General features: G+C 38.2%; 1 protein-coding gene across 1 annotated transcript in view; it reads left to right on the top strand.

Moving 5' to 3' along the window:
- unc5a (unc-5 netrin receptor A) overlaps positions 1 to 15,183 on the top strand; it is a 217,989-nt gene that overhangs the window by 126,724 nt on the left and 76,082 nt on the right. Inside the window, exon 3 of the mRNA XM_018746522.2 lies at positions 13,963 to 14,106. Within this exon, the coding sequence (XP_018602038.2) occupies positions 13,963 to 14,106 (144 nt within the window). The remainder of the gene's footprint in view (positions 1 to 13,962; positions 14,107 to 15,183) is intronic.

The raw sequence follows: 15,183 nt of genomic DNA, 5'->3' as shown, positions 1-15,183 counted from the left end.
GAAAGACAAAAGCGCCCAACATTGCTGACATTGGCAGCTGTGTTCTGCAATGAATGTAAAAAATAGCATGAATTTTTTTATAGTAACTGCTTTGTACAACAACAGCAATAATGTGGAGGGGGGGCTTAACCCAGCAAATCTCAAGTTACAAGGTCATTGTCTTAGCCACCATAATAGCTGTTTACACATTGTTTATTGAATTCATTTAGCAGATTCTTGTTTTTGTAGTGATTTGTTGACTCCATCAACAAAGTGCATCAACAGCAGGTTAAGAGCGTTATGTAAAGGCAGGCATTCGTCAAAGAACAGTCAGTTTGTCCAAAATCAGCTTCTTTTCTGATGTACATCACACCAGTGACTGTATATAGAATTGACAGGAAATTTAGAGGTGATCGTCACATATCGAAACATATAAAATGATGGGTGATAGTGCTTTGTGAAGGCATATTTTTAAACAAGAAAATATTTAAAAGTACGTTTTAATTAAAAACATCATGTATTAATTTAGTAAATGGTTTAAAAGTATATAGCAGTTTTATTTTTGTTTTTAATTGAAAGAAATATTTAATCATTCCGATAATTTTTGTAAGTCTGGAGACTCTACATGCAAACTTACATTCATTTCCTGTAAAACTGGACTCCCAACGCATTCTAGTGCTTGACAAATTTATTTTTCACAAGCTGCATTATATTCTCATTAAGCCATGATCAACATTCAGGAAGACTAACTACCCACATTTAAGTGACACTTCCTCATTCATCCTAACTTGTTAGAATTTATGGGTGAAGTCCTTAATGGCTGCAGTCTGTTGTTCTCATGAAATCAGCACCTGATGAGCAGGAACTAAAAGATCATTTTTAAAAAGAGATAAAATAAAGACTGAGCCATAACATTAGTGTTATCACTCTGTTTGCTTACGCTGTTTTGCATTTACATTTATTCATCTATTCAGTTTATTTACTTATTTTTCATTTTCATGGTACAATCCTTTTTGAAGGCACACATGACAAGTGTAGCTGCCTATTAAACTGAGTTCTGATTATTCTATTTCCATCAACTCTGTAGGATTGCTATATCCCCTGTGCTCAAAACACACGACATGAGGCAGCAAACACCATGGACGCCAGTCCATCACAAGACTGTCATTACCTTTATTAACATGAAACAACATGTGCAACATTCATCGATCTGGCTGTTTTCTCCTGTTCTGTCTGAGTGCTCTTTAGTGTGATCTGATGGCGGGATGTAAAAATGCAGGTGTTATTCAATCCGTAATAAATTTTTAAAAATAAGCAAGTGCTAAAAATAGAATTTAAAATTTAAAATGAATAAACAGAAAAAAACTGTTTGTGTCTTTAAAAATGCATGTGGCAAAATGTCATAACACAAAGTCTAACTGTATTTAATAAGCTTTTAAAACTCAAAGCAGAATTTGACTTAGTTAGCACCTAAACTTCTGACCAGTTGCCTGCAGGCTTTGCAGAGATAACACAGACACACACAACTCCAGGGTTGTGGCAAACCGGAGCCTAACCCAGCAACACAGGGTGCAGGGCTGCAGAGGGAGGGGACACACCCAAGGATGGGACGCCAGTTCGTTGGAAGGCACCCAAAGAAGGACTCGAATCCCAAACCCACCAGGGAGCAGACACCAGCCAAACCCGCTGTGCCACCGCACCCCCCATAGAGATAACAGTTTAGTCAATATCATATAATGAAGTATGAGTAATGTGTGGACTCGATATACAGTACATCATTTTTTAAAGTTACTAGTTATATATATAGTCTGTCACCTGTTGTTTCATTGAATTTAAATCATTTATATTTTACATTTACTCATATAGCTGTCACATTTTTCTGAAGTGACTTACAATGTTAAGCTACTTACAGTTCTTTAGCCATTTATACAGCTGGGTAAGTTCTACTGGAGCAATTTAGGGTAAATACCTTGCTCAAGGTCTACTACAACTAGAGGCAGGATTTGAACTTGCCACCTTTGGGTCCAAAGGTCAAAAGTCAAACCTCCCTATGTCATTTGACTACATGACAATCATCTCAGATACCAACCATATTAATTTGCAGGTCCAGCACAGTATTATCCCAAGCTATGCACAGCCTCCTCTTATTTTTGCCCTTGCAGTTGAACTTCTAGCATTACCCCTACATCATAAACAAATAATCCAGGCTATGGTTTGGGGAGAGGGTGGTAAAAAGACCATTTCTTTGTAAGCAAATTACCTTTACCATATGCAGTCCTTCTCAATTCTGATTGTACTATCAGTTCTGCAAGATTCTGATAATCAAGAGTAGTAAGTCTAAATAAGAATAAATAAGAAAATAAATAAATAAGAATGGGCTGCTGCCCATCAATGCTGTTGCAATAGGACTTGATCTCGCAGACATCAAGGCTTATGTTTTCCCTGTAAAATTCCAAAATAAAATTTAAAAAAAAAATGTTGGTGCAATCAGACACAAGTTATATAATAAATCTTGAATGTAATCTGAAGGCAACAATATATTGATTCCAGTGGCGAAGTGAGAAAGAAAAACATAGTCCTTGTTATCTTTATATCGTGTTATTTTTATTCATTTGATTAAAAAAATTGCATGTAGATCAGATAAAAATACTCACAATCAATTTCTCAAAGTCTAGTTTGGAACAGAAAAAAGTACATGTAAGAATTTCCATATAAATGCTAATAATTGACAATGCTCTCGACTTCAGTAATCCAGGTTAAGGTGTTATGAACTGCTAAGAGCAAGTTAGAAAAGATCAACAGAAGGACAGAGCTCACAAACATGAATTATTCAAATTTTAAAATTTGTGTTCCACATATTTCAGCACACTGCAGATTTTGCTGAAATATATAGAAAAGAACACTATCTCATATTGGTTTTTATGTAATTGAATATGTGATGTTGCACAGCCTTACCCTAAAATTGTTCCAGTAAAATTACACAACTGTAGAAATGGGTAAAAAAAGTACCTTAACTTTGTACGTTGCTTTGGAGAAAAGTGTCAGCTAAATGAATAAATGGTATGTATTCGTAAAAACAATCTGTTCCTAAAACAATAGCCTTCCTTGCTATTATTTCCTCACAATTAAGAGAAACTTGATCATTTAGTCTTCAGCTACAGAACACCTTATATTCTGTAACTTGAAAATATCCCACAGCTTCACGCATGAATAGAAATTGGCAACGTAATTATTCTGGTAATAACTGCATTTTCAAATTTGATATCATGGTGTCGATTACAATAATAACTAAATTGGATGCCTTACGCCCTGTGTTGCCGGGTAGGCTCCGGTTCCCCGCGACCCCGTATGGGACAAGCAGTTCAGAAAATATGTGTGTGTGGATGCATTTTAAACGAGGTTGTTGATACTGCAAAACAGGCAACCACATTTAGATCACAGGTTTAAAAATCTATCATTTGTAATATTCTGCAAAAATTATTCTGAGACTCTTTTCTAAACCTTTTTGAAAACCCTTAGAGGCATTTCCATAGAGTGTACTGTCTCCAACCTTACATAACATTATATCTATTCAGGGTCAGTTGTAACTAAAGAACAGCTAAACGCACAGTGTTAAGTGCATTAACATGAATATATTTTACAGGGATTAGAATTCAATAGGCAGTATCTCAAAATGTAAAAATCATGTTCACACACAAATATATTCCTCCACTGTCAAAATATGAGTTTCAGATGAATTTCTGACTCTGAATTGACCATTGTAGACAGCTGATAGTGTAGAGGTTAGAGCTGCTGCCTTTAGACTCAAAGGCTGCAGATTCTGATCTCACATCCAGCCTGAGCAAGGTACTTACCCTGAGTTGCTCAAGTAAAAAAAAGAAAAAAATGCCCAGCTGTTCAAATGGATAAGTAATTGTATGTAGATTGACATTGTAAGTTGAGCTGGAGAAAAGTATGAGCTAAATGATTAAAAATAGTGTACAGTGAGTGTGTAGTAATGAATGAATACCCTACCTCACACATTACGTGTATGGGAAAAGATCCAGACCATCACAATGCTGTCAACTAGACAAGCAGTTACTGATAATGGATGGATGGCATTGATCAGTGAGAGTGTGTTTTGTATTTAGAAAAAATACTTTGGCAGTGGGGGTGCGGTGGCGCAGTGGGTTGGACCGCAGTCCTGCTCTCCGGTGGGTCTGGGTTTCGAGTCCCGCTTGGGGTGCCTTGCGACGGACTGGCGTCCCGTCCTGGGTGTGTCCCCTCCCCCTCCAGCCTTACGCCCTGAGTTGCCGGGTTAGGCTCCGGTTCCCCGTGACCCCGTATGGGACAAGCGGTTCTGAAAAAAAAACTTTGGCAGTGGATTTTGGTTACGTATCCTTTTTCTAAAAGGCAGAAAGCATATACTGTATAAAGCAACCTATTCTGAGTAATTTGAGGTTGTAATATGTAGTAAAAAGAATATACTGAATGCTTTCAGCATATTAGACACCTCACATTAATTACTGAATTTACAAATTGAAGCTGTACTGCTGGTTAGCACTAGGCCACACACCTGAAACATAAACCCTAAAAGACTCTTGCTTTTGTTGCTGTAATATTTTGGAAATGCAGAATTGAAAAGATTGTTTATTCTAGAGTTGTGCATTTGCACAATTTAAATATTTCACCCAGCAGTTGTTCACAGAATTGCACTGAAATTGGAAAATTGTCACATAGCTTTGAATAGAAGATACATTTTTGTTCGATGAACTATGTTGAAAATCCTTCAAACCTGAATTTCTGACTTACCCCAGATAGGGGCTTTTTAAAGAACATATTTATTAAAGTGTGCCTCTGAAACATTCATCTCCTGCTGAATCTCACCATCACACTTTATTACTCCAATTCTTTTCAAAGATCAAATGCTTATTCTTTTCCAACGGTAATTTGCAATCAGTGTTCTCTTGCAGACAATCACCTTTTGTCTGTTCTAATTAGAATAGAAGGCTGTCACAGCAAATTATAACTTGGGTGCAGACAACAAAAAATGACAGATAGCACTTAATAACTGGGTATGTCAAATGGAAGAGCTGAAGTAACAGATAAATTGAGATGCAGTCATCCCAGCCATAGAAAGAGACAATTAGATGTGTTAAGACTTTCTTACACAGTGAAATGTAGGCAATTCTGTGTTTTGTAATTCTTCAAACCATCCATCCATCATCAATAACTCTTGTCCAGTGCAGGGTCACAGTGATCCAGAACCTATTTAATAACTATAGAGCGTGAGACAGGGTACATCCTGGATGGAATATGGAATACCACTCCATTGCAGTGTGTTCGAACACACTCATTCATTTATACAGAGAAACACTCATATTTATTCATTCATAAGACGCTTTGCTCTAAAGTGATATTCATCTCAGAGAACAATACAACACTATATTGCACCAACAGAAGGAGAGATTTGGATGCAGACATGAGGTTCTAGAGTTTAGTGAATTAGTCACATACCACAGAATAAACCATTATATATTACACAAGTAGCTGCGTATGGGAGGGGATGTGATACAGTGGGTTTGGCCAAGGCCTACTCTGTGGTAGGTCTGGGGTTCAAGTCCCACCTGGGGTGCCCTGCAGTCGACCAACACCCCGCCCAGGGCACGCACCTCGTACCTGACACCGTCGGGCCAGGCCCCGGCTTGCCACAACTAGCAGCTGCAGACATTATGTGTGTGAGCTGCATATAGTTTTTTTTTTTTTTTTAAACAGATAGCATACACATACAGGTGGACCCCAACTTACGATGGGGTTACATTCCGCAAAATCCATCGTAAATCAAAAATATCGTAAGCTGAAAATAGATTTAATACACCTAACCTACTGAATATCATAGCCTAGCATACGTGCGATGGCCATTACAGGCTTGCCGCGTTCGTGTTGGGCAATTATCATGAGTTTTTTCTCAAGAGTAATTGCCCTCCTCTTCTTTTTCCCACCAGTAACAGGAGACACAGATCGGTGTTTCTGTGACATTATGGATGCACAAAACACAATTACGTTGCAGGCTAGGAGACGTGGATCGCTGCCGCTGCCCAGCATCACGAGAGAGTATCGCATTACATGTTTCTTGAACGAGAAAAAATTAAAATGTAGAATTCGAAGTACAGTTTCTACTGAATGTCTATCGCCAGATCACCATTGTAAAGTCGAAAAAATTGTAAGTCGAACTGTCCTAAGTTGAGGAGCACCTGTACCTGAAATTAGGGGAGAAGGGAGTCTGAAAGAGGTGAGTTTTGACACCCTTCTTGAATGTTGACAGACTCAGCAGTTCTAGTGATAGAAGGAGGTCATTCCATCACATGGGAGCTAGAACCAAATACCTTTCTGCTTTTGATTTTGGTGCTCTTGTGTGTTGGATAAGAGGGCACAGGTGGAGGAGTGTAGCAGTCTGGTTGGGACAAAGAGAGTGAGCAGTTCTTGTGGGCATCAAGAAGCAGATCCATTGATGGTTTTGGAGGCCATAGCCAGAGTCTTGACTTTGATGTGTGCTGCTTCAATATTGACATTTATTCATTTAGCTGCCACTTTATTTCCAAAACAGCTTACAACTATTTACCCATGTATACAGCTGGGTAATTTCACTGGAGCAATTTAGGGTAAGTACCTTGCTCAAGGGTACTACAGCTAGAGGTGGGATTTCAACCTGCAACCAGCAGTTGTCCCCCACTTCACTGCTATCTGTCCCCCCAATAAATTGAGAGAAATAATTATTCTCAGACTCTTAGCCAATGAAGGAGGTTAAATGAGCTAGTTGTCCACTTTGATAGAGAGGTCTCAACAGGTGAACAGACCAACAGTGAGGTGAAAGATTTTGTTTTGGGGAGGTTTAGATGAAAGTGGTGATCAGACACCAGGCAGAGATGTCCAAGAGGCAGGTGGTGATGCATGACAAAATGTCTGTAGCTCCTGAGGAAAGAAAGAAAGAGCTGGCTATTGTGAACAAAGTAGCAGTAAGAGAATCTGTGGGAGGCACTGGAAAGGGCAAGAGAAGAGGTGTAAATGGAGAAGAGTACAGGACCCAGAACTGAGCCCAGTGGAACACCATTTGAGAGAGGATGAGGGGATGAGCAGGAGACTCTGCTTCGTAAGTCTACCAGATAGGTAGAACTCACAATTTCAGTACTGTTCATTTGATGTCAAGCTGTCCAAGAGGGGAGAGATTAGATGTGGTTGTTGAGAAGGTCAAATGCTGCAGACAGGTCAAGGAGAATGAGGACCAGGGTGAGGGAGGCCACTGTAGCCAACTGGAGAGCATCTAATACTGCGATGAAGGCAGTTTGATGGAATGTTCTACTTTGAATCTATCAAGGACGCTACTTACGGCAGATAATGTAAATAACTGGTTACAGGTTGTCTGTTCCAGAGGAACACACACACAAAGGCCAATTTAGAGTCACCAGTTATGAAAGACATGTCTTTGGACTGTGGGCAAAAACTACAGAAATAAACTGGAGAAAATCCATACGCAGACTTAGTCGGATTTTAACCCACATTTGAACCTGGAGCTCTGAGGTTTTAGTTCCTCAAATTAAAAAAGACAATTATTGTTATCATTATTAGTAGCTACTTCTACTCAAAACACCTTTAATGTACTTTATAGATTTTTCAGTGAATTATGCATTATTGGTGTATTTTAGGAATTAGCTAGTCATCATCACATACAAACATCTAGCATTAAAAGTTCAAAATAATCATTGCAATTAATATCTCTAAACACAAAAGTAAACAGCAAAACTAGAAATTAAAACAAAATGATGTGTTGTATTTTAGTTCAGAACAACATGCTGTGCAGCAGCATCCTTAAGCCACTGGTTAATGATGTCCTCTGTTTTGTATCACACACAAAAATAGAGCAAACAGCAGTATGCGATTAAACAACTGTTGAAAAAAATCCTAAATAAAAATAAATCATAATGTATTATTGATGTAGTTGTTGTTATTGTGTTAGAATTTTTATGTTTAATTCTTTAATATGCACATGTAAATAGAACATGTAAATAGAATTACTGTCTACTCTTCAAGTTTAATAAAAACACCCTTTGTGGGATAGCAGGGCTCAGAGTCTAATTTGCACTATAGGGTTAATGTTAATCGCTGACTGTGGTTAAGGGAGAACAAAACAAGGTGAGATATGTAAGACTCTTGAACTACATGGAGTATTAGCAGTTCATTTCCAACAGTAAAAGGAAATTTGATTTGGTAATTGTTCAACTTTGCTTCAGTAATTCCATTGTAGTTGTGCATCGAAATACCATAGTGAACAAATGTTCTGATTCCATATATTTGCAACATCTTTTCTGTCTATTGATGAGTGTCAGTGAGCTTCATGCAAAATGTAACAACTCTATTATGTATTATGCATTCTAGTTTTTTTTTTTGCTAAGAATAATAATAATAACAATAAAATATTATGTTGGTTTTCCGTCATTTTAAACACTTCGAGCAGAGATGCTGCAGCAGGCCCTGTCCTGGGAGCAAACCAGTAGTTCCCAAACTATTTTGGTCTGTGAACACAACCTTGTCTTGGGCTGACGACCTTAACCAGTAGTACATACAGTGTTACTAACCAATCTTTTTACATTTACATTTAGTAATTTAACAAGACACTTTTCTCCAAAGCAACATACATCTCATAGAAAATACAATGTGTGCATTACATTAGCAGAGAGACATATATGCAGACACGCGATTCTGAAGTACAGTTAATTTGTTACTTACCACCATATGAACCAATGTACATTGGCAAATGTGGAAGAGCATAGCAGTCTGGTTGGGATTTAGTGAGCAATCAAGTCTTGTAGATATCTGAGAGCAGTTCTATTGATGCTTTTGTAGGCAATAACCAGGGTCTTAAATTTGATCCAGGCAGCAATAGGAAGCCAGTGCAGAGAAACAAGTGGAGGAGATACATAGGAACACTTCGGCAAGTCAGACAGAACTCGGGCAACAGCATTCTGTATCAGCTGTAGAGGTTTGATGGCAGCAGCAGGAAGGCCAGACAGGAGATAGCTGCAGAAGTTTTCGCATTTCCATAGTTTGTGTTTATTCATATAGGTTTACTGAACCATTTACCAATACAGTGACTTTCATCAATTTTTAAACAGATTTCTTATGATATTTGGTTTTCTATAACATTCCTGAATGATTCATAACACAAAAGTAATTCTGGAAACAGAAGATGCTACTTTAATACTATAACTCAATTGATAAAACTCATCTGGAATAGTTATGAATGTGTAATAATCATACATTTTTAATTTAAATAAAAACAGAGAATGAATGAAAAAATTAATTCAATAATTGAATAAAAGCTTTAAAAAATACTCAAAATGTTAAAATTACAGCGACTTCTATAATGTCACATTCAGATAAAAACACTATCCTATCTCTTTGTCCTAGTTTGCTTACTTGGATGAAATATGTTGATAGAGCCCATGTTTAATCTGCTTGTCTGAGATGGGGACTGAAGCTATTTTGCTGAAATTCATATATTCATGGTTATAAGGTGCACATACACAAAAAAAATTTTGCATGTGCCTGCTCCAGCCAACAGGTGTGGCCCCATGGATAGTATGTCGATGTCCTAGCCCCCAACTATGGGGAATGTTGCAGCGGGTAATTGCTGCTCATACTACTTACAAATTCTCCCTGGATAATTAGCCACCTTCTCCCATAATAATGACTTATCTGGGTCTGCTGGTGCCTTCCTGCCAGCAGCCCAGCAAGGAAACTTCCTTGAAGATACGAAGATGTTGGAAATGAAACTAATTCAGAAACCTATTATCCAGTTCATAACTGGAATACATTGAATGGATTTTGCAACTTTTTCTCTACCTGACACAGCTGGTAGTGCATAGAGCCTTTCTTTATATAGTTTAGTATTTGAAAATCAAACATCTCCAGCTAAGGCTGTCTGTCACTTGCACATTTGTATTAAGTTTGATGGGCATAATGAATTTTATTTATTGTTTTGTTGATCTTTGTCTTGATGCAATAATGAAGCATCAAGAATTAAATTATGGGTGCTTATTAATGGGTAACCAAGGCAATCTGTGAAATTGGCCATATCAAAAAAAATGAGTGTTCTACATTTCAGCTTGTAGTGTATGGACATCTTTCTTATATTACAGACTTATCAATTACACTCTAAATCCAATTCCAATCAGAAAGAAAGAAAAAAGAAAGAAAAGAAATAAATTCAGGAAAGCTATGTCTGTTTTTTTACTTTGGAAAAGGGTGTGTACAACTCTTTTTCTGTCCATCCCTTTTCTTCCTGTTCAGTTTTACTGTTGCTATGCAGTTTATGTTACCACGGTAGCCATGTAAAAACACAGAATTTTTATAACAGAAAAATCCATTTTCATGTCCTCTTTCATATAGGGGTCACACTGCCTCTGAAAGATAGTGTCAAAATCCTTTGCAAAGAACCATTTAATTTTCCATCCTCCTCATTTAATAAGTTTTGGTATCCAGTTAAAATTTGAGCTTGCTGACTAAAGTGGGCAGTGTGCAATTCCTCATTCACAGTATGGCAGCCGCACTGTAGGTGATAACAGGGAGGTCTTGTCCAAAAAACTCAGTCTCTTCAACATCCGCGCACGGCTGTTTCAACTATGCATCTTGTGACCTTGCATTGTTTGTCTCCCATACTGCATTGTCTTCGAAGGGTGAAGTCTGTTATTTACAACAAAAGGTATGGGTAGACACTTAAGAAAAATATATTTTCTTCCAAAACAGACCCCTCGATGACCACAACATATCTGGATACCTTACCATCCAGTCTGTGTTCACCTATTTAAACATTTATCAGAAATGTGATCAACAATGATCAGCAATTTGACACAAAGACATTTGTTCAAACAAATGTTTTGGACCATGGAATAGAACCTCAGATTATGTGGTATGCCATAGTTGGCTATGGCTAAAGCAGATTTGGCATACTTAAGCCAAGAGAAGCCGAACTTAATGTTTAGCAGCCTTCCCGTACAGAAATATGCTGTTGTATTGCCCATAACTGAAAGGACCTAGAGAGTCTAATTTGCACAGGCCTGACTGAGAAGGACATGGCCCAGTGCAATGAGAGAAGAGGTCAGTTCGTTGGCTGTCAGACAGCCCTGCAGACTATGAAGGAAATGGACCAGAGAAATGGGGCCATACAAAAGTGGAATACATTTCAAAATATATTTATAGAACCAATTGACCCAAAAATGCATCATCATATATTTCACCATCATTGTCATCATGATCATCATGTTAATGCCATTCAAAATACATTAATGCAGTGAACAACTGCTTAACATTGATTAGGTTTCATAAACAGACTTTAAACATGATCATTATTCAAATTCATGTTCTAATGAATGATGCAGATATTGTTGAACAATTTTAAGGTCATATCCAAGTCATAATTGGCATGACATCCTTCTTGTGATTGGAGACTTGAGTAGCAAATGTGGAAAGTAGGAGGATTTATTGGACCTCATGGTCTTGGCAACAGGAATGCTTCAGGAGAAAAAATATTAAGCTTTTACAAATCCATCAACCTTTGTCTGAACATATTCTTTGAACAATCCAAGCATAATGTTTGCAGTGGGTACATCTGGACATAGCTTTATAGAGGACATAGAAATGAGTTCAGCTAGATTGTTGGCAGCAGGAGGTTGAAGAGCAAAGGCATGGCCTGGACTGGACTGTGGAACTGACCACAAACTACTGATGGGCAAGTTTTCAAATGAAATAGGAACACACACACACACACACACACACACACACACACACACACACACACGCACTTCCTGACCTGCTTGTCCCATACGGGGTCGCGGGGAGCCAGAGCCTAACCCGGCAACTCAGGGCGTAAGGCTGGTGGGGGAGGGGACACACCCAGGACAGCACACCAGTCCGTCGCAAGGCACCCCAAGCAGGACTCGAACCCCAGACCCACCAGAGAGCAGGACCTGGTCCAACCCACTGCGTTACCACACCCACCCTCAAAATAGGAACAGCAACAGAATAATAACAGCAGCAGTAAAGACATCCAGCCATCCAACTTCCAAAATATGATCTTGAAAAATACCAGATATTTCCAAGGAATTTGTAAGGAGATCTTTTCAGGCAAAACACTCATTGAAAGAGAACCAGAAGAACTTTGGACAGAAACATCATCATAAAAAAAATGGATGGATGTATGGATGGATGGATGGATCTGCTTTTGGGTAAAAAGGAAATACTTTTCTAGCAACAGTGAGATGAATAAGTGAAAGTAAAATAAAAATGGTGGAAATGGTGCAGAAAATACTTATCATTGCCATTACCAGCACAAATATTGAGACTGATGTTATCATACCAGGTGAAGATTATTTTTTGTTGAAAAAACTGTAATGCTTGGAAAAGCTGCAGGAGAAAGAAAAAGACGACAACCAGATGGATCAACTCAACCAAGACATCAATGGACACACCCATTTCAAGCCTAAGAATACAAGTGGAGGGATAAACATTCTTGAGGCATTCTGTAAATGTTGCCAAAAATCAATATCGACTCGACAACGCTTAAAGACATTTTTTTATAGCAATGTTTAATTAAACCATGATTACATTGTGCATTTCAACAAACATTTTCATCCCAGCCAAAGAAATGTTTCAAGTCTCCGGGTTATGGAAGTTTAACTACAAAAACAAAAACAATCAGCTTATGTCTTAAACATGTTATTTAAAAACTGAGAAATTGAGTGAATTTTCAGTATGTTCAGTACTAAAATCCAGATATAAATGTTCTACATTTGCCTGACACTTTTCTCAAAAAGGTTTATATTGTTAAGCTGCCTACAACTATGTACTTCTGTATACATCTGGATAATTTTACTATAACATTTTAGGGTAAGTACCTTGCTCAAGGGCACTACTGCAGTAGGTGAGATTCGAACTAGTTACTTGCAAATGCAAAAGCAGTAGCTTTAAGCATTATGCCATGAGCTGCTCCTAAATGTCAACTTTAAACGTACTGCAATGTCTTGTATTGTTTGATAGCCGACACAGCAGATCTATCAGTTACACTTCTGACTGCAATGAAAGAAAAAAAATAGTACAAATACACAATGGTTAATTTCTTGGATTTGTATTATGTCAATCCTATTGTTTACCATGAGACACAATTATTGTTTCTTCAGCATAGGTAAATCCATTACTACACTGTATAAAAGTAATATAATGACCACTTTCATTGCATCCATCCAGTAAAATGTAGAACAAACAGAACAAGTTTTGAATCTCCAGTAGACAGACTATTTTGTGCGTTGCGGATTACAGCGTTGCAGTTGTGGGGAATGTGCGTTGCAGTTCTGTTTTGTTCCTTTCTTCTCAGGGATGGTAGCAGTATAACTGTGCTGAAATGCCGAATATGCAGTAATTCATAGACAAAAGGCAGCCAGGCATGGCATGCCTGTATCAAAGTTGCTCTGCAGCTTTAGAAATTGAAAGCCAGTCAATCATCAGCTGTGCATCAGACTGCAATGCTTGGGATATGTATGCAAAGAAACTGAGCCTGGCCTCTGTGGGAAGAACTATAGTATAATACAACTGCTTGGCATGCAAAACAATAACTCGGTTTACCACAAATCTCCTTTCACATTTTGTATTTTCTGTAATATGCAAAGCAAAACAATACTATGCCAGAGCAATGCTGCAAAACCCATATATATAACAGTCAATAATAATAGCTTGTATGCATTTGCTTCTTTGAAGTTTGTGACTCCACATCAAAACACTAGCATGCCTTATAAAAAATGATAGGAAAATCATAAAAATATAATATCCTTTGGTATTGTGTCTTAACCACTTCATAAGTCTTTTTTGTAGTCTTTATCTTTCCATCGTCCATAAAAAAGTTTGCAAACTTTCCAATCTACAGGAAATAACATCACTCATTTTCCTCCTTTCTAGGTCTGCCAGTAATGCAGGTGATGATTGATATCTCCAGGCAACAAGTGGAGAAAATCTTTGGGCTGGAGGACTACTGGTGCCAGTGTGTGGCCTGGAGCACCACAGGAACCCAGAAGAGCCAAAAGGCATATGTGCGGATTGCTTGTGAGTTCCGTTTGGTATCACACTGGCCAGTATGCTCATACAGTCTGAATTTTTTTTTAAAATACACTCAATTCATTCCTATTGAATATTCATTAAAGACATGTAGAGCTTTGACTCCTCTCCCTCTGTCTCACCTGAGCCACTACTAAGAAAACCAGTAAGCATTACTTTGAAACACATTTTAAAGACATTCAGCTTTGACTTTATGGATATTCAGCAATATATAAATGTAAAAATGACTGTACTCTATTAGGATTCATGCGTTTGAACAGCAAAGCTACAGGGAATGAATGTCATTAACTAATCAGTACAATTACCAGCTCAGACTTCTGGCAACAAAATGAAATTCTTCTAAATGGTCATCACTTGACAAGTTGAACAAAGGACTCCTTTGTGTTGAAAGTACAGTGGAATGTGGTTAGCCGTGATTAAAAGGGCTATGAAAAGACAAAGGCTATTACTGTACCCAAATTCATTAGGGCAACCACTTACTGAACACATATTAGTAGTACCCAGAGGAGTTATACAGAGGGGTAGCAGTATGAGGAGTTATACCCAAATACTGGGAGAGATATATTAGACTTGCTTGAACTCTTGGTGGGGCAACTCACAACCACACACACTTTCAGAACCACTTGTCCCATGTGGGGTTGTGGGGAGCCAGAGCCTAACCTGGCAACACAGGGCATAAGGCTGGAGGGGACACACCCAGGACAGGACGCCAGTCTGTCACAAAGCACCCCAAGCGGGATTCAAACCCCAGACCCACCAGAGAGCAGGACCCGGTCCAACCCACTGTGCCACTGCACCACCACACCACCGTGCCCCCCACCTCACAACCACTTTTCGTTATCCATGTTCCCTTAATGACAAATAAAAGCACAATTACAGTAGGATTCCTTTCTTGTAGACTACAGGTTGTATATTGGTTAAGGACCAAAATATGTTGAGTTGTTGAATCCTTGAACAAGTATATAGGAAATTTTAAATAAAGAGATAAGGCCAAGCTATGTGAACTCATTTAGACTAGTACATCTTCTAGAAAAATTAAATAATAATTGTAGGACACCAGTTGCA

This window comes from Scleropages formosus, chromosome 13 (assembly GCF_900964775.1).
Source record: "Scleropages formosus chromosome 13, fSclFor1.1, whole genome shotgun sequence".
Classification (NCBI taxonomy): domain Eukaryota; kingdom Metazoa; phylum Chordata; class Actinopteri; order Osteoglossiformes; family Osteoglossidae; genus Scleropages; species Scleropages formosus.
Note: the sequence above shows the minus strand (reverse complement) of the source record. Positions and strands in the feature narration are given on the sequence as shown.